We start from the raw sequence: 19,973 nt of genomic DNA, 5'->3' as shown, positions 1-19,973 counted from the left end.
AAGTTTTACTGCCTGTTATTTCACCTTTCCGTCGACAAATCATTTTTCTCATGTTCCTCTGTCTTACATCAATTTAATTTGCATACGAGCCAAATAATCTAAAAGGCTAAAAGGAAACAATTTTTCCTCCCCTACAACTATTTCCTCTCGTCCTGCGACTGAAAGTTATTCCACGTCCCGGGCAGAGGGGGCCCCACCAGGCAGCACCACCAGCTCCACAGAGTTGGAGCGATTTCCCCAAGAAGCTCCCCTGCGCCCCTCGTCACCCCCAGAGACCAGCAGAGGAAATGGCATCTATCCCTTGGAAGACACTAGACAGGAGAGAAAAACTGCAAGCCCTTCTGCTCACACAGAGCAGGAAAGGATTTCGGAGGCGGCGAATGGGATGTAGCAGAAACCCGACAGCCGCGGCGGAAGGGACACCTCCCCTCCCCGGCCTAATTCTGAGCCATCTTCACCCGGTTGTCATAGCACTTACAACGGACGCCACTGCGCAGGTCACACCGTGCCGCACCGCCTTCTGAGGGCCGAAGTCCAGAGGGGCTGAGGCGCAAAGGCGGAGACCGACTTCTGAGCGGGCCGCGGTTGGAATTAGATTTCTATTGGGGCGGGGCTCGAGTGAACCACGGCCTAATCCTCATTAGCAGAGAAGGATAATTACTGCAATACTCTGCCCCGCCCTGGCAGCAGCTCCTGAGACTCTGAGTCTGCGGAAGGCCCGCCTCCAGCCTGGGCTCCCGGCACAAGCCACGCCCCTCCCGCCGCGTCCCCCCTTCTCCCGTCGATGGCGTGTGCGTGGGGCTTCGTGGGGGCGGAGCTGCGCGGGGCGGGGTGTCTCGGGCTCGTCCCTGGTGCTCCGGGATCCCGCGCTTCCGAGACTCGCAGTCTCCGCGAGTTGCCTGTTTTTTTCGTGCCGGGACGCGCATGAGGGCCCCGTCCATGGACCGCGCGGCCGTGGCGCGGGTGGGCGCGGTAGCGAGCGCCAGCGTGTGCGCCCTGGTGGCGGGGGTGGTGCTGGCTCAGTACATATTCACCTTGAAGAGGAAGACCGGGCGGAAGACCAAGATCATCGAGATGGTGAGTGTGGAGGCTCGGCGCGCCCAGAGCATGCGAGGGACCGGCTGGATCGTCAGCTGGCCTTGGCCGCTGCTCGGTCGCGACCGGGAGCTGCCGGCGTCGCCTGTCAGGCTGGGTTCTCGCTAGCTCGGGACGAGCAGCTTGGGGGACCCGGCTGCCCCGCGTGCGACCACTCCTCGGGCTTGGTGACCAGGGTTGCGGCTGCGGCCCTCGGCTGCCCGTGGTCTTTGTTAGGTTTCCATTTGAAGGAGCAAGGCAGAAAATAGATGAATTGGACACAGGCTACCTTGTGCTGCAAAACCCGTTTCTCTAGAGATAAGCTGCAGGTCCTGGGCAGGCCGCTCCCTCTCTCCCTGCCTTGCTACCGCCCTCCTCCCGGATCCGCGTCAAACCGTTGCCGCTCATCTAGTTGCAGTTCCCGCAGAGGACTAGTTGTTTTATGTTGGGACTGCCATGAGTTAGATTATGGAAATGTGCAATATCTAAAATTTTACAAGAATGACAATCCAGAAGAAATTGAGTATAGTTTATTTTGTGTTTGAATGTATTCCTTCTTGTCTCAAAACTCCCACGAAATATATTTTTGTTCATCTTAACTCCCAAAGCTCTTGTATAAATTTTCGAATTTAATTTTTTATCGAAGAGGGTGTGTCAGTAATTACATTTGAGATACATTATAAGTAATTCGTTTCAAAAATGAGGATATTTAGTTTCGTTTTGTATTTTAATTAGATCCCACTCAGGAAGACAATTCTTGCACAAACTTGGATTCTTATGTATTTTCTGAAATACATAATCCTGGGTATACGCCTGATCGTGTGCTATACATGTGAACATCTAGGGTCAGATGAACATCTAGGGTCAGATGATAGAGAAAAATTTTAAATCTACTACACTAAATAGTATCATTTTAGGTTGTAATACTTGGAATTTCTCAGCACCTGCAATATGTTCAAACTGATGAAAGATACGATTTGTCCTGTAGGTTGTATTGACCCCAGGTTGAATACAGCCAGATTTGCATAATTAAAAGTAGCCAGTGTCCCAGCTATTTGGGAGGCTGAAAAGAGGATCACTTGAGTCTGGGAGTTCAAGGTTATAATCACACCTGTTAATAGCTGCTGCACTCCAACCTGGGAAACATAGTGAGACTCTCTTAAAAAAAAAAAAAAAAAAAGTTCCCACTTGTCTCATATTACAATAAATATTCCACAATTTTGAATTAATTTATTCTTAAAGGGTCTTATTCTAAAGGCTTATGAAAATTCGTTTCTCCCACCTCTATAGGCCCACAGCAGCAAATGGTTTTATCTCAGAAGTTTCATTTTGCTCTTGTTGCTTTCCTGCTTGGAAAACTTGGCTTGCTTTTGCCCACAACCCAAGGTTAAGAATGCCTATGTAGGGAAAAAACCGAGTTGCCATATCTCCCTGTCTGTGCTTAAACTGTAGATTGGTCTGTTATACCGCTTCTCTAAGCCAAGTAAGGTTAAAAATCAATGTTTTCACAAAATCCTTCAATGATACTGTCATAGGAACAGTTTGCTATCTTTGTGACAAATAATGAAGACCTATCAAGAATACCAACTTATTTGTACTAAAGAAATCAGTCAATATTTACATGTATGCGTAGTGTATCGATTCAGATTGTAATATACGTGTAGCCTACTAGTAGCTTTTCAATGGAAAAAGTGAAAAGAGCTTCATGTTAACTTTTTTAATTTTAATAGTTTGCTTCTCAAGTGGAAGAAGTATTTGACTGGAAGTCAGAAGACCTGGGGTGGAATCCTAGTTCTATCTTTCTGTGATAATGTAGGTCTGCTCTGCCCATCCTCTCCCCTCCCCCTTCAGAAAAATCTCTGCAAACCCATGATGTCCAATAGACATAGCTCATATTGGACACAGCTAGTAGAGTTAACTACCTAACCAATTGGGCCTATCTAACTGGCTAAGAAAATCAATAACTTCTGGGACTTGGCTCAAAATGATGCATTGTCTTTCAGGAGTTTTTAATTGAGAGACATGAGGAAGTTGCTAGTGGGTTGTTTATGCTACAGCTGAAATATCCCATAGGGCAGCAAGATTAATGTACAGAAGAAGCCAGTTATGGCCAGGCATGGTGGCTTACACCTGTAATCCCAACACTTCGGGAGGGTGAGGTGGGAGCACCCTGTCTCAAAAAAAAAGAAAAGAAAGAAAGATAGGGAATGTGGATCAAGAAACCGAATTGTAAAGGAATTTTGTAAAGCCACTATAAAGAGTTTGCTCTTTATTTTGCAACAAAAGATTATCAAAGGTTTCCTTTGGCAGGGTAAGGTGGCTCTCGCCTGCAATCCTAGCACTTTCAGAGGCTGAGGCGGGAGGATCCCTTGAGCCCAGGAGTTTGAGACCGGGCGGCATAGGGAGACCCTTTCTCTACAAATAATAGATATTAGCCAGTGCAGTGGCACACACCTGTAATGTAGTCCCAGCTACTTATGGGCCAGAAGTGGAATCTCTTAAGTCAAGGTGGTTGAGGCTGCAGTGAGTCATCATCACACCACTGCTCTGGAACTTGGGTGACAGAGTCACCCAGAGTCTCTAAGAAACAAAAAACCCAACACTGTGTTTTATGAAGATGAGATAAGGTGGATTGGAAGGGAACATCCTGGAAAGAAAGAAATTTAGGAGGTTCGTAGTGTTTCTTGCGAAAGATGATTAGAGGCCTTAAACTATGCCACTAGCAACAGGTAGGGAAATAAGGGATCAGGAAACAAACATTTCAGAGATAAAATCAACAGGACTTTGTGGCAGCACAGACTGTAGAGTCATACAAACCTAGTTTTGAATCTAGTTTGTCTCATTTATCAAGCCATGTGACCTTGGGCAAATTCCTTAACCTCTGTGAATCTCCCATTTTTCATATATTAATTGGAAGATAATGATAGTACCTACTTCATAGGTTGTGAGGATTAAATGAGATAACACAGGGCCTAGAACATAATTGCTTTCTTTCAGAGCTTATTATTGGTTATCATTAAATAAAGGGATTAATTATAAGAAGAAATAACTTTAAGGTTATCAGGTAACTGCTGATTCTGGATATATTATTAGCCAAGATGAAGAGGAGGAAAAAGGGGCAGGTTTGGAAAGTAGCCAGGAGGTAAGGGAAATGTGGAATAACAAGTTCACTTTAAGTCATATGAAATTTGAGATGATCAAGAAATGACCAAGTAGAAATGTTCATGAAATAGTAAACATATTTAAAGTGCTTAGAAAAGTGCCTGGCCCAAAGTAACCAACATATACGTTACTTATTGTTATTGTTAGCAACAGCAACTAAAAATGGAAGGCTGGTGCTGCTCTAAAGAGAAATTGGGGCTAGAAATAATATTTTCCCAAATGTCTAGCCTCTCAGTGGCAAGTGTGGAGATGGATATTATTTCTCATCCATAGTTTCACAGCAAGAAGAAAACAGAAAACTTGGCAATGCCTGACATTGAAGGAGTGTTCATTAAAGACGCTGAAAGCTGTCAGAGGTGGAATAACAGGAAATGTTTCCAAAAGAAGGGGCAGAATTAGCTGTGTCCGTCTTCTCTAAGGTCAGAAGTTGATGTGACAAGGGCAGAAGTTGGTCTGAAAGGCTATGGTAGCAGGGGGTTGAGCCACCATTGGTAAAACAATGATGTGAAGAAAACTAAAAATGACTCTTGGGCAGAGGAAATAGTTGTGCTGAGGATGGGTATTTTGTTTTGTTTTTCAAACGGTTGGCACATGAGTATGTTGGTGGGCAGAGGAGTAGTGAAAAGCAAATGGTTACAGATAAGCGGAGGAGAAAGAATAATCAGTCTAGCAAAGTTCTAGGGGAGATGTGGACAGATGCCTTTTGAAGCGAATACGGAACATCTCTATCTTTCTGAAGGAGATTACTCTGGGCCAGGCGCATTGGCTCACGCCTGTAATCCCAGCACTTTGGGAGGCCGAGGTGGGTGGATCACCTGAAATCAGGAGTTTGAGACCAGCCTGACCAACGTGGTGAAACCCCATCTCTAATAAAAATTTTTAAAAATTAGGTGTGGTGGCGGGTGCCTGTAATCCCAGCTACTTGGGAGGCTGAGGCAGGAGAATCGTTTGAACCCAAGAGGCAGAGGTTGCAGTGAGTCGAGATCGCACCATTGCACGACAGAGCAGGATGTCATCTCAAGAAAAAAAAAAAAACTACTCATATTGAGTTATAGTTACTTATTCTCCATATTCTTATTATATTACATCTTATTATTTGCAGCCTTAGATTAATTGCCTCCACCTACTTCATTCTTTACTTCTATCCAGTTAATCTGATTTTTTTCCTACTAAATGACGCCTCTTTCAAATGTTACCTACCAACTTCTTTTCTAATTTCTCCTGCAGTACCAGAATGTATTCTATTTTTATCAGCAGATTCTCAGTTTTTCTTTAATAGAAAGCTACCAAAAAGAGGATGAGACTAGAATTCAAAGAAAGAGCCAAAGAAAAAAAAAATGAAATTGCTTAATCTTCTTCAGTTATTCTAATATCCTTTATTAAATTCTGTCAGAGTATTTATCCAGTGAAGTAAAACGCAAATACAACACCAGAACGAATGTGTAGTCTTAAGCTTAGCCCCTAAAGAGCAACAAGGAAGGTAGGAAATCATTTAGACAGCAGGATAGGGGAGATGAAACTGTCACTAGAACTTTCACAATCAGTTAAAAATGGTCATTTCCAATTTAAACATGTCTCAACTATTTACTGCTTTGTTGTTAACGTCAACTGTTACTTCTTAAGTAGCTGATGTGGTTTTTTTTTTTTTTTTGAAACTTTAGTATACTGTGTTTCTTTCTAGGACATAAATTTCTTTTCTTATTTTATTTTATTTTCGAGGCAGGGTCTCACTCTGTCACCCAGGCTGGAGTGCAGTGGTTGAATCTCAGCTCACTGCAACCTCCACCTCCTGGGCTCGAGCCACCCTCCTACCTCGGCCTTCAGAGTAGCCAGGACTAAAGCATGCACCACCACGCCCAACTAATTTTTGTATTTTTTGTAGAGATGGGGGTTTTGCCACATTGCCCAGGCTGGTCTCAAATTCCTAGGCTCAAGAGATCCACCCATCTTGGCCTCCCAAAATGCTGGGATTACAGGTGTGTGCCAACTGTGCCTGGTACTAGTAGATACACTGTTAAGAAAAACTTCTTCCACTTTAAGACAATATAGGCCAACTCTGGGGGTATTGCCTATGAGTTAGCCCTGCTCCTCAAGGAGCAGTTAAAAAAAGAAAAAAGGGCCAGGAGCGGTGGCTCACACCTGTAATCCCAGCACTTTGGGAGGCCAAGGCGGGTGGATCACCCGCGGGCGGGTTGGGAGTTCAAGACCAGCCTGACCAACATGGAGAAAACCCATCTCTACTACAAATACAAAAAATTAGCTGGGCGTGGTGGCACATGCCTGTAATGCCAGCTACTTGGGAGGCTGAGGCAGAAGAATCACTTAATCCCAGGAGGCAGAGGTTGCAGTGTGCCGAGATCACACCATTGCACTCCAGCCTGAGGAACAAGAGCGAAACTTCATCTCAAAAAAAAAAAAAAAAAAAGTCAGATGTTTTCTGGGTATTATACTGAGTTAATGGAAAGCCCACTATTGAGTGTGTATTTTAAAAAGGAAGGGAGAAGCAACCCAAGTTTTAAAAAACTGCTTTAGTGAATCAAATAGACATTTTATTTTATTTATTTTATTGTATTTTATTGTATCTTATTGTATGTTATGTTATGCCATGTTATGTTATGTTATGTTATGTTATGTTATGTTATAGACTAGGTCTCACTCTGCTGCCAGGCTGGAGTGCAATTAAGCGATCATGGCTCACTGCAGCCTCAAACTCCTGGACTCAATCAGTCCTCCCACTTTAGCCTCCCGAGTAGCTGGGACTACAGGCATGTGCTGCCACACCTGGCTAAGCTAAATTAATTAATTAATTATTTATTTATTTATTTATTTATTTATTTTGGAGAGACAGGGTCTCACTATTTGCCCAGGCTGGTCTTAAACTCCTGGGCTCAAGCAATCCTCCTGCCTTGGCTGCCCAAAGTGCTGGGATTACAGGTATGAACCACCATACCTGGACAGACTTTTAAAATATCTCCATATCTCAATTTTTATCTAATTTATATCAGTGCTTAGATTTATGACTTTTTAGGACCTGTTTTGAAATCTTGATTCGTTTTGTAAAACATTTTCTCTGAACTCCTTTGGCATTTCCTGATGATTTCTCATAATTTAGCAATTTATACAGTGTCTTGTATTGTTTATTATTATTTATGTTCCTTGAGGGTCTGGATGGGTGCTTTTCTTTTGGTCTTATTTATTTTTGAGACAAGGTCTCATTCTGTTGCCTGGGCTGGAGTGCAATGGCATGATGATAGCTCACTGTAGCCTCAAACTCCTGAGCTCAAGTATTCCTCCTGCTTGAGCCTCCCAGTTAGCTGGGAATATAGGCATGAGCCATTATGCCTGGCTAATTTTTTATTTTCTGTAGAGACAAGACTTTGCTGTGTTGCCCAGGCTGGTCTCAAAATCCTGGGCTCAAGCAATCTTCCCAACTCAGCCTTCCAAAGCGCTGGGATTGCAGGCATGAGCCACCTGACTAGCTGGTCTCTTAAAATTAGTTGCACTTGACTAAGAAAAAGAGAGACCCCAAAACAGTGGCTTCAATAAACAGTAAATTTTATTTTTCTAATGGAATGAGAATTCCAAAAAACAGGCAGTTGCTTGTGTTAATTAGGGCCATAAGGATATCAAGGCATAGGTCTTTGACATTTCCCTTGTCTTTTCTTCATGGTCATAAGATGGTTGTTGCAGTCACGGCCAATGCGTCCATGTTTCAGGCAGAAGAAAGGCAGAATCAGGGAAGAAAATACCTATTTCAGTCAAGCTGAGTTTTCTGCTTACAGATAATTGGAGAGAACAAGGTTATATGGCCACCCTTATGTAAGTGAAGTTGAAGAATTGTTTTCTGATTGAGCACATTGCCACATTCCAACAAAAATGAGATGTTATTAGTAAGAAGAAAAGGGAGAGAGTCTATTAAATGGGTACTCATAATACAGCAGTAGAGAACAGAAACTCAGAATAGCTTCTATCTTCTTTTTTTTTTTCTTTTCGACACCAAGTCTCGCTCTGTGCTAGAGCGCAGTAGTATGATCTCAGCTCACTGCAACCTCCACCTCCCAGGTTCAAGCAGTTCACATGCCTCAGTCTCCTGATTAGCTGGGACTATAAACATGCACCACCATGCCCAGCTAATTTTTGTATTTTTAGGAGAGACGGAGTTTTACCATGTTTGCCAGGCTGGTCTTGAACTCCTGACCTCAGGTGATCTGCCTGCCTCAGCCCGACAGCTTGTATATTTTGTTTACCCCGAGTAAAGATATATTCATTCACACTTGAAATATCTAGATTTTAAGTAGCCCTCAACACATAGCCACCTCCTTCATATGTCCTAGTGAGATATGGAAGCTAATCTCCCAATTATGTGTCACAACTAGCTTCAAAACTATAGACCTAACAGTACTCCAAAAATGAATGCAGATTGAGCATTCCTAATCTGAAAATCTGAAATCCAAAACGCTTCAAAATCTGAAACTTTTTGAGCACTGACATGATGCCACACAAGTGGCTGAGATATTGACACCTTTGCTTTCTGATGGTTCAGAATACACAAACTTTGTTTTAGTCACAAAATTGTGTAAAATATTTTATAAAATTACTTTTAGGCCTTGTATATAAGGTGGATGTGAAACATAAATGAATTTCATATTTAGACTTGGGCACCATCCCCACGATATAATGTGTGTACAAATATTCCAGAATCCCAAAATACCCGAAATCAGAAACACTTCTGGTCCCAAGCAGTTTGAGTAAAGGATATTCAACCTGTGTAAGGTTGTGAGACATAGCAACAAAAGGCTATGTGATAAAGAAACAGGAGATGACATTGGGTAATGATTCATGGCTGAGGTGATGTTTGAAGGATAAAAATCATGATTGCTCCAGTTTGAAAAACTGGGAAATACATTAAATTCTTTTTTCTTTTTTTTGAGACAGAGTCTCGCTCTGTCACCCAGGCTGGAATGCAGGGGCACCATATGGCTCACTGCAGCCTTGACCTGCTTGGCTCAAGTGGTCTTCCTACTTCACCCTCCCTGGTAGCGGGGACTACAGGCGCATGCCACCATGCCTGTCTTATTTTTGTTATTTTTTTGTAGAGATGGTTTGGCATGTTGCCCAGGCTGGTCTCAAACTCCTGGTCTTTAAGCCATCCCATCTCTACCTCCCAAAGTGCTGGGATTATAGGTATGAGCCACCGTGCCCAGCCCATTAAACTCTTTAACATTATCAAAGGCTATACTCAAGATGATCTTGAATTCCCAAATTTGCAAACATGGAAATGTTTGTGCCAGGCATATATGACTTTGTCCTTTCAAATCGTGTTTGTCACGTTTCCTGTAGATTATCTGCATGCCACAAGTTAACCACATTTTCAACTTTAATGAAAAGTTGTTCTCTTATCTAGTGAGCTACTTTTATGTTAGCTAGAAACAGCTCCTTCCTGAAACAGTTTTAGCTTTACAATTTTTTTTTCTCTTTCCTTTTGTTGTTAATTCATTTACCTAACAGATGGAGTCCCCTTTGAACTGGATACTTACATTTTAAATTTATTCACAAATTTTTTTCTGACTAAAAGCTATTAGTTCTTTTTTCTTTCATTCATTTATTTATCTTAAGAAATGGGATCACGCTCTGTGAGCCAGGCTGGAGTGGAGTGGTGCAGTCATAGCTCACTGCAAGCTCAAACTCCTGGGCTCAAACCATCTTCCCACCTCAGCCTCCCGAGTAGCTGGGAGTACAAACATGTACCACCATGCCTGGCTAATTTTATTTTTAGAGACAGAGTCTTATGACTGGGCACAGTGGCTCACACTTGTAATCCCAGCACTTTGGGAGGCCAAGGTGGGCGGATCTCGAGGTCAGGAGTTCGAGAGCAGCCTGGCCAACATGGTGGAACCCTGTCTCTACTAAAAATACAAAAATTAGCCAGGCGTGGTGGTACATGCCTGTAATCCCAGCTACTCAGGAGGCTGAGGCGGTAGAATGACTTACACCCAGGAGGCAGAGGTTACAGTGAGCCAAGATCATGCCATTGCACTCCAGCTCTGGGCAACAGAGCAAGACTCCATCTCAAAAAAAAAACCAAAACAGAAAGTGTCTAGTTATGTTGCCCAGGCTCATTACATCTTTAGATACTTTTACTTTCTTCACCTCGGTTACCCGTACTAGCCATTGATTGGGGGGCAAGAGGTGGGCATTTTTTCCTACAATATAGCAATTTTTTACAACCTGGCTAAGGTTCATAAGAGCTGGTTATATAAACCATGACAACTAGAGAAGGATGAAACCTTATTTTGAAATACAGGATCCCATATACTAGTGTTTTACACCAGTGGTTCTCAAAGAGTGATCCCAGACCATGGCATCAGCATTGAGCAGGAACTTGTTATATATGCAAGTTGTCTAGCCCTACCCCAGACAAACTATCAGAAACTTGGAGGTTGAGCCCAGCAGTCTGTTTTAACAAGCCCTCCAGGTGATTGTGATATGTGCTAAAGCTTGAGAATCATTTAAGTAAATAATTCAAATTGTTGATCAAATTGTGGTCTTAAGACCACAGCAAAATGCAAATTTTATGTGTAACAAAACTTCCTGGTTACTTGCTCACAAATAATAGTTAGAATTGGGGCTGCCAGACAATTACTGTATAAAGAGAGTGATGAGAATGTAGAAAAATAGGTACTTTACTTTATTAAAGGCAGTATACCATTGGTTAAATGAATAGTGTTGCATTTGTATAATAAAATACTGGGCAGCTGTGAAAAAGAAATCTGTATGAGTTAACTTTTTTTTTGTTTTTTTTGAGACGGAGTCTCTGTCACCCAGGCTGGAGTACAGTGATACGATCTCAGCTCACTGCAACCTCTGTCTCCCAGCTTCAAGTGATATTCATGCCTCAGCCACCCGACTAGTTGGGATTACAGGCACCTGCTACCACTCCCAGCTAATTTTGTATTTTTAGTAGAGACAGGGTTTCACCATGTTGGCCAAGCTGGTCTCAAACTCCTGACCTCAGGTGATCCACCTGCCTCAGCCTCCCAAAGTGCTTGGATTACAGGTGTGAGCCACTGTGCCGGGCTATGTTAACATTTTAAAAAGCTCAAGAAATGGTGACAAGGGGAAAGGCAAGTTGCAGAACAGTTGTGCTCCCAAAAGAAATACACACGTATATCCTTATGTCATTGGAAATTTAAAAAAAATAAAACTTTAGAAGCCGTTTCTAGTTTTACTAATGACTGGACTTGGGAGGATGAGACTGGGAAGGGAGACTTCAACTTTTTCATCCTTTAACTTTTTATATTGTTTGACATATAAGCATGTATTGCTTTTATATATTTTTAAAATTGTTTTTTTAAAAGCAACAAGATTTTTTAAAGTGTGTTGGGACCACATTGTAGAAACTCTCTATTAGTATAAGATATTTGCAGTTTATTTGCTAGAGAGTCTTTGGGTATGGTTTTTAAAATAAGTGATACCATCTGGAATGCGTTTTGATACAATTAAACTGATAACTGAGCACACACTAAATTAATATTATTAGAATCTGGAGGTGGGGAGCAGGACTTAAAATAAGCCTGTATTAAGGATAATGAAGTATTAAACTGTTATAGGAGCCGTAAAAAGAGGAAGACAGAAAAGAGATGGATTGCAGAGGTGAAATCTATAGGACTTTATATTTTTTGCACAGTGTTTTGGATTATCCTTAGTTTTCATAGTACTTTGAATGCTCCCTGTGTATTTTATGTTAAATAGTTTCCATATTTGCCTCTTTTGTTTGCTTTAAAGATAGCTCAGTTGACCTGGCGTGGTGGCTTTATAATCTCAGCACTTTGGGAGGCCGAGGCGGGCGAATCACGAGGTCAGGAGTTCGAGACCACCCTGACTAACATGGCGAAACCCCATCTCTACTAAAAATATAAAAATTAGCTGGGCGTGGTGGCGGATGCCTGTAATCCCAGCTACTCAGGAGGCTGAGGCAGGAGAATCACTTGAACCTGGGAAGCAGAGGTTGCAGTGAGCCAAGATTGCGCCATTGCACTCTAGCCTGCGCGACAGAGCGAGACTCCGTCTCAAAAAAATAAATAAATGAAAAATAAAAATAATAAAAATAAAAATAGTTCAGGCATCACATATTTAGAGTTACTAAAGTAGAGAGAGAGATATAAAGAATCTTGGCCGGGTGCGGTGGCTCAAGCCTGTAATCCCAGCACTTTGAGAGGCCAAGACGGGCGGATCACAAGGTCAGGAGATCGAGACCATCCTGGCTAACACGGTGAAACCCCATCTCTACTAAAAAATACAAAAAACTAGCCGGGCGAGGTGGCGGGCGCCTATAGTCCCAGCTACTCGGGAGGCTGAGGCAAGAGAATGGCGTGAACCCAAAAGGTGGAGCTTGCAGTGAGCTGAGATCCAGCCACTGCACTCCAGTTTGGGCGACAGAGCGAGACTCCATCTCAAAAAAAAAAAAAAAAAAGAATCTTAAGTCTATTTTAGCCTTTATTCTCTTTTAAATTAGAGGTTGCAGTTTATATCTTCAGCCTAACAACTTATTTAACATGTAATGTCATTAAACCATACCTGATAGGTTTTTTTCTCTCCTTAAAAACAGCAGTAGGGAAATCGATACAATTCCGTTTTTCCATCAGCAGGTGGCAGACTTCTCTGGCCATTGTGACACACTGCTATTCTATACCAAATTATCTTTCTTGTGTTACATACTTTTATGTTAACTCTCAGAGTTGCTTAAACCATTAATCTATACAATTTAAACCAAGTATGACAACCTTCTGCCATTATAGACTTAAATGCCATTCTGTCATTTTTTTCATATGTTGTTTATCTTCCTCATTTTCAAGGTGCTGTTTTTACAAAGTAGTTTAGCAGTTCATTAAAGAGTTGCTTCATTTGTTTGCCAAGTTCCTTCTTGTAATTAGGTGGAAGTAGATAGCCAGTGCCTGCAAGATCCTTCCTGTCCCCATTCTGTCTTCTTTACTGCCTTGTCAGAAGGCATAGCCTTCTCCTTTACCTCATCTCCGATATGGTTAGTTACGCAGTCTCCCCAGTGAAAAAGATCAGTTTTTCAGTCCATCTGGATTTCTCTGTCAAATGGTTAGGGTTCTAAGGGAGCAAGTTACTAGATAAAATTTGATGAGACAGGAAAAAGTTGAGAACCCAAGCATTATATACAGCATAGCAAAATGTTGCAAAGTAGAAACTCACTGTAGTTGGCTTAAGAAAAAAGGAGGCTTCGCTGGGACTAGAACTAGAAAGCAGTTAGAAACTGACTCCCATTTGGATTAATTTGGCACCGTGCTATCATTCCGTAACTAGGGAAAAACTAAAATTTAGAGTTGTCTACTATGATCAAGTATACTCTACGCGTTTATTTAATCCTTAAAACAGTCTAGCTGTAGTTACTTTTCTAATTTTCTGTTAACACACTTAGGAACTAGCTAGTTAAGTAGCACAGTCAGCATTCAGTCTGATTTTTGTACTCTGAAGCTTTTGGATAGTTTCCCTGCTTGGGTAATTTAAGCAGGTGTACATTTGTTGCCAATTTTTATTTATTTATTTATTTATTTTTTCTTGAGACTGAGTCTCTCTCTCTTGCCCAGGCTAGAGTGCGGTGGCGCAATCTCGGCTCACTGCAAGCTCCGTCTCCCAGGTTCACGCCATTCTCCTGCCTCAGCCTCCTGAATAGCTGGGACTACAGGTGCCCGCCACCACACCTGGCTAATTTTTTTGTATTTTTAGTAGAGACGGGGTTTCACCATGTTAGCCAGAATGGTCTCGATCTCCTGACCTTGTGATCCACCCACCTTGGCCTCCCAAAGTGCTGGGATTACAGGCGTGAGCCACTGTGCCCAGCCTGTCGCCAATTTTTAAAATTTTAATGTCTTTCCAAGCTAGATAAATAGAATAAAAATTTTATTTTGTGTACAATATATACATAAAAGAGATTTTGTCACATGTTCCTAATTTTGGTAAGATAGGGAACTGTAGTGTTCCATAATTTTTGTTCTGTAATTCTTCGTGTGTGGCTTATTTAGTAATGATATACAGTATCTTTTCCCTTTAACAAGTTATAGAATCTGTGGCTTGAACAGAAGACAATCTTGTAAGGGAATGGGGTGGTCTTTTAAAGTTTAATAGTTGGTGGCCGGGCGCGGTGGCTCAAGCCTGTAATCCAGCACTTTGGGAGGCCGAGACGGGCGGATCACGAGGTCAGGAGATCGAGACCATCCTGGCTAATACGGTGAAACCCCGTCTCTACTAAAAAAATACAAAAAACTAGCGGGCGACGAGGCGGGCGCCTGTAGTCCTAGCTACTCGGGAGGCTGAGACAGGAGAATGGCGTGAACCCGGAGGCGGAGCTTGCAGTGAGCTGAGAGCCGGCCACTGCACTCCAGCCTGGGCGGCAGAGCAAGACTCCTTCTCAAAAAATAAATAAATAAATAAATAAATAAATAATAAAGTTTAATAGTTGGTAAATCCTTGGTTCAAATCTCAGCTCTACCACATTTTAATGGTTTATCCTTGGAAAAGATATTAAACTTTTCTAAGCTTCAATTGTCAGTTATCTAGAATGGGGATGATTCACCTAAATACTCTTATGCCTTGTTTACTTCAGGGTATTATATTAAGAATGTATTTTGTCTTTGTCAGGCAATGTTGCTGTAAGACCTAATGATAATAATTAATAAAGAATATGTTCTTAGTGTTTGTATTTTATTTCACTTGATGTTTTAAAATAATTATATTTTGAAGAATTCTAACAGTATACTATTCTAAGTGCCTTCCTGGGTTAAGATTGAAAAAGAGATGATATACATAAAGTTGTAAATAGTGCTTACCACATAGTAGTTATTCAATAAATATTGTCCTATCTTCTCCCTTCTGTTAATAAAGCTAATTTTGTCCAACTTTTAGACACAATACTCTCTTAAAGTAGGTTTAATTATATAATGCATTAAACATTATCTCTAAATAACATTCCATTTGAGCCCTCAGATTTGGAGATAGTAGAATGTTTAGTTATGTTATACGTCTTTCTTAAAGTTTAAAAAGATGGAATATGGGGAGATATCCAGCATTATGTCAAATTTTGAGCAACAATTTGTAACCTGAGCACTTAGCACTGTAGAAAACAGGGCCTGATCCGTGAATGCCTGCCATAATTGTTGGAGATGATTTAAGTGACCCGGAGGTCTTGGAAGCATTGCATATATAATTATTTAATTTTGAGCTACTGAGATTTAATTTGGCTAAAACTATACAAGAAACATAAGTTATTACAGATAATAAAGCTTTTTTTTTAAAGATAATAATGTTTTACTCACTTTTGAATCCCCTCTAGTACACTTATAGCAAGCATAGATCATGTGATTCACTATAGATTTTATAAAACTAACTTATGAGGTCCACATTCATGGGTTTCTAATCATGTGACCTAACTTTAAATTAATAATTGGACTCATGAGTACCTGAATTATGATCCAGATTTAAACTATTTGCCAGGCTGGGCAAGGTGGCTCATACTTGTAATCCCAGCACTTTGGGAGGTAGAGGCAGGAGGATCACTTGAGCCTAAGAGTTAGAGACCAGTCTGGGCAAAATAAGGGGACCTCATCTCTACTAAAAATCAAATATATCCAAAAAAAAGAAAGAAAACACACACGAAAAAATCAAGTATATCAATACCATAAATGAAGACTCCATTTATGGTATTGTCTTATATCCTATTTTCTTGAACCTGACCTACCTATTGCAACATAAATGTCTTTTCCTCTAAAAGTTTATTTAAATACAGAATTGAATCCTATTTAAGAAAGTAAAAGACACACACACACACACATCAAAGCCAGGTGTGGTGGCACAGGCCTGTAGTTCCAGCTACTCGAGAGGCTGAGGCAGGAGGATCACTTGACCCCAGAAGGTTGAGGCTGGTAAGCTGAGATCATGCCACTGCACTCCAGTCCGGGTGATAGAGTGAGACCCTGTCTCAAATAAATAAATAATCTATCTATTTTATTTTGTATTGATTCTCTTTTTATATCATATACACGTTGATATAAAAGTGAATCTAGATGAGCAAAAGAAATCTATAATTTTCACCACCTTAAAAGACCCCTATTTTAGTAAATGTACTTCCTTTATTTTTCTATGTGTAATTATTAAGTATCATTTTTTTACCCAAATGAAGTCATTCTGTAATGTTTTAAATCAAGATGATTTACTTAATTTGTTTGTAAATTTTTTTTCTTTTTTTTTTTTTAGACGGAGTCTTGCTCTGTCGCCCGGGCTGGAGTGCAGTGGCCGGATCTCAGCTCACTGCAAGCTCCGCCTCCCGGGTTCACACCATTCTCCTGCCTCAGCCTCCTGAGTAGCTGGGACTACAGGCGCCCGCCACCTCGCCCGGCTAATTTTCTTGTATTTTTTAGTAGAGACAGGGTTTCACTGTGTTAGCCAGGATGGTCTCGATCTCCTGACCTCGTGATCTGCCCGTCTCGACCTCCCAAAGTGCAGGGATAACAGGCTTGAGCCACCGCGCCCAGCCTTGTTTATAAATTTATACTTATATTTTCATGACTATATTGTATTTATGCTATTATATCACCTGGGTATCATAACTATTTAAAAATTTCTTTAATTGATGCATAGTTTTCAACTCAAGTTATCACCTGCCAGTCCTTCATATGATTTCAGATAATTTTGCTACTAGCTACTATTAATTCATGAATTTAAATCTCAAAATAGTTTTGCTTATTGTTCTCTTGCCTATTATTTAATGTGTTTATGTGGCACAGTAAGAAGGGAGGGTAGTAAGTTAAATCTTACTTTTTACTCCTCATTTAGATGTAGTCAATATAGTGCACCAGTAATAAAAGCTTAAATTGCATTACCTTTTTGCCATTTTTTTTTTATTATTATACTTTAAGTTCTAGGGTACATGTGCACAACGTGCAGGTTTGTTACATATGTATACATGTGCCATGTTGGTGTGCTGCACCCATTAACTCGTCTTTTACATTAGGTATATCTCCTAATGCTATCCCTTCCCCCCCCACAATAGGACCCGGTGTGTGATGTTCCCCTTCCTGTGTCCAGGTGATCTCATTGTTCAATTCCCACCTATGAGTGAGAACATGTAGTATTTGGTTTTCTGTTCTTGCGATAGTTTGCTGAGAATGATGGTTTCCAGCTGCATCCATGTCCCTACAGAGGACACAAATTCATCCTTTTTTTATAGCTGCATAGTATTCCATGGTGTATATGTGCCACATTTTCTTAATCCAGTCTGTCATTGATGGACATTTGGGTTGATTCCAAGTCTTTGCTATTGTGAATAGTGCCACAATAAACATACGTGTGCATGTGTCTTTATAGCAGCATGACTTATAATCCTTTGGGTATATCCCCAATAATGGGATGGCTGGGTCAAATGGTATTTCTAGTTCTAGATCTTTGAGGATTCGCCACACTGTTTTCCACAATGGTTGAACTAGTTTATAACTTATAACAAAATAGTGATTTTAAACAATATTGTTTGTTTCTTTTTAAGGGCAAGAATACCAATTGTGAGGTGTAGAAGGAGTCCAAAATTAAAACAAAAAGCTTTTCATCTTGTTTCATTTCAATCATAGAGATTCAGCTATAATAAAAAAAAACATTCGGGAGGCTGAGGTGAGAGGATCGCTTGAGCACAGGAGTTCAAGACCAGCCTACTATGCCTCATAGCAAGACCCTGACTCTTAAAAAAACAAAAAAGAAGCCGGGTGTGGCAGGGTGCTCCTGTGGTCCCAGCTACTCCAGAAGCTGAGGCAGGAGAATTGTTTGAACCCAGGAGGCAGAGGTTGCAGTGAGCCAAGATTGCACCACTGCACTCCAGCCTGGGTGACAGAACAAGACTCCATCTCTAAAATAAATTAAAAAAAAAAAAGTCAGTGCTAAGCATCTTGAAATATTCAAACATACGGCATTTGAAAGGAGAGACAGGAAAAACTCCCTTCATTTATGTTATTGTCTTACATCCTATTTTCTTGAACCTGACCTACCTATTGTAACATATATGTCATTTCCACTAAAAGTTTAAAACAAAATTTAATGCTTTTTTTGTTTGTTTGTTTGTTTTTGTTTTTGGTTTGTTTTGTTTTTGAGGCGGAGTCTCACTCTGTCGCCCGGACTGGAGTGCAGTGGCCGGATCTCAGCTCACTGCAAGCTCCGCCTCCCGGGTTTACACCATTCTCCTGCCTCAGCCTCCCGAGTAGCTGGGACTACAGGCGCCCGCCACCTCGCCCGGCAATTTTTTTTTTTTTTTTTTTTTGTATTTTTTAGTAGAGACGGGGTTTCACCGTGTTAGCCAGGATGGTCTCGATCTCCTGACCTTGTGATCCGCCCATCTCGGCCTCCCAAAGTGCTGGGATTACAGGCTTGAGCCACCGCGCCCGGCCAATTTAATGCTTTTTAAGTAAGAAAATAAAAAAGATATAGTTCATGTTCAACAATTTTACTTGAGTTTTTGGAAATTAACTTGATCTGGATTTTTGCAATTTTTTTTTTTAAGACAGCCTCCCCCTGTCACACAGGCTGGAGTGCAGTGGCACGATTGCTTTGCAGCCTCTACCTCCTGGGCTGAAGTGATCCTCCCACCTCAGCCTCCTGAATAGTTGGGGCTACAGGCACATGCCACCACACTTGGCTAATTTTTTAACATTTTTCATGGAGACGGGGTCTCCCTATGTTGCCCAGGGTGGTCTCAAACTTCTGGGCTCAAGCAATCCTCCTGCCTTGACTTCCCAAGGTGCTGGGATTACAGATGTGAGCCACAGCCCACGGCCTAGATTTTTGCAAAGTTTAAGAAATGCATTGAGATGGGAACCATAGGTTCTCCTCAGTTTGCATATACATATGTCTGTAAATTCATAAGGCTGCAATCAGTCTCACTCACAGTCATCTACTAGGATAAGTTTTTGCAATGGTCTTAAATGATAAAAAACATGAGGCTGGGCATACTGGCCTAGCGCCTATAGTCCTTGGGAGGTTGAGGTGGAAGGATCACTTGAGCCCAAGAGTTCCAAGCTTTAGTATGCTGTGCCAATCAAGTGTCTGCACTAAGTTCGGCATCAATATAGGAACCTCCTGGGAGCGAGGGACCACCAGGTTGCCTGAGGAGGGGTGAACTAGCCCTGGTTGGAAATAGAGCAGGTCCAAACTCCTAAGCGGATCAGTAGTGAGGTCACGCCTGTGAATAGCCACTGTACTACAGCATGGGCAACATAATGAGACCCAGTCTCTCTGTTTTTTTTAAAGAAAATAAAAAAAAAAAAAAATGAGGGCCAGGTGCAGTGGCTCACGCCTGTAATCCTAGTACTTTGGGAGGCCAGGGTGGGTGGATCATGAGGTCAGGAGGTTGAGACCAGCCTGGACAACATGGCGAAACCCCATCTCTACTAAAAATACAAAAATTAGCCAGGTGTGGTGGCGCACACCTGTAGTCCTAGCTACTCGGGAGGCTGAGGCAGAAGAATCGCTTGAACTCAGGAGGCAGAGGTTGCAGTGAGCTGAGATCGTGCCACTGCACTCCAGCGTGGATGACAGAGTGAGACTCTGTCTTAAAAAAAAAAGAAACAAAAAAAAAATTTTCATTTGCCATTCATTTTCAAAAAATATAGTAAATGATTGTTTCATCTCTGTTTTCTGCTCCTTATACATTTTAAACCATATTCATGTAAACATTT

The 19,973-nt window shown here is 41.4% G+C and overlaps 1 protein-coding gene across 4 annotated transcripts in view; it reads left to right on the top strand.

Annotated features, from left to right (window-relative positions):
- Window positions 1–526: 526 nt before the first annotated feature.
- Window positions 527–19,973, top strand: part of NT5C3A (5'-nucleotidase, cytosolic IIIA) — a 51,251-nt gene continuing 31,804 nt past the window's right edge. The window contains exon 1 of one of the 4 annotated variants that reach the window (XM_033194160.1): window positions 527–1,077. In XM_033194160.1, the coding sequence (XP_033050051.1) occupies window positions 925–1,077 (153 nt within the window). In that variant the 5' untranslated portion in view covers window positions 527–924. The remainder of the gene's footprint in view (window positions 1,078–19,973) is intronic. The other 3 variants (XM_033194159.1, XM_033194162.1, XM_033194165.1) reach the window with 3 other exon arrangements.

Source organism: Trachypithecus francoisi, unplaced genomic scaffold (assembly GCF_009764315.1).
Source record: "Trachypithecus francoisi isolate TF-2019V2 unplaced genomic scaffold, Tfra_2.0 Lachesis_group4, whole genome shotgun sequence".
Taxonomy (NCBI): Eukaryota; Metazoa; Chordata; class Mammalia; order Primates; family Cercopithecidae; genus Trachypithecus; species Trachypithecus francoisi.
Note: the sequence above shows the minus strand (reverse complement) of the source record. Positions and strands in the feature narration are given on the sequence as shown.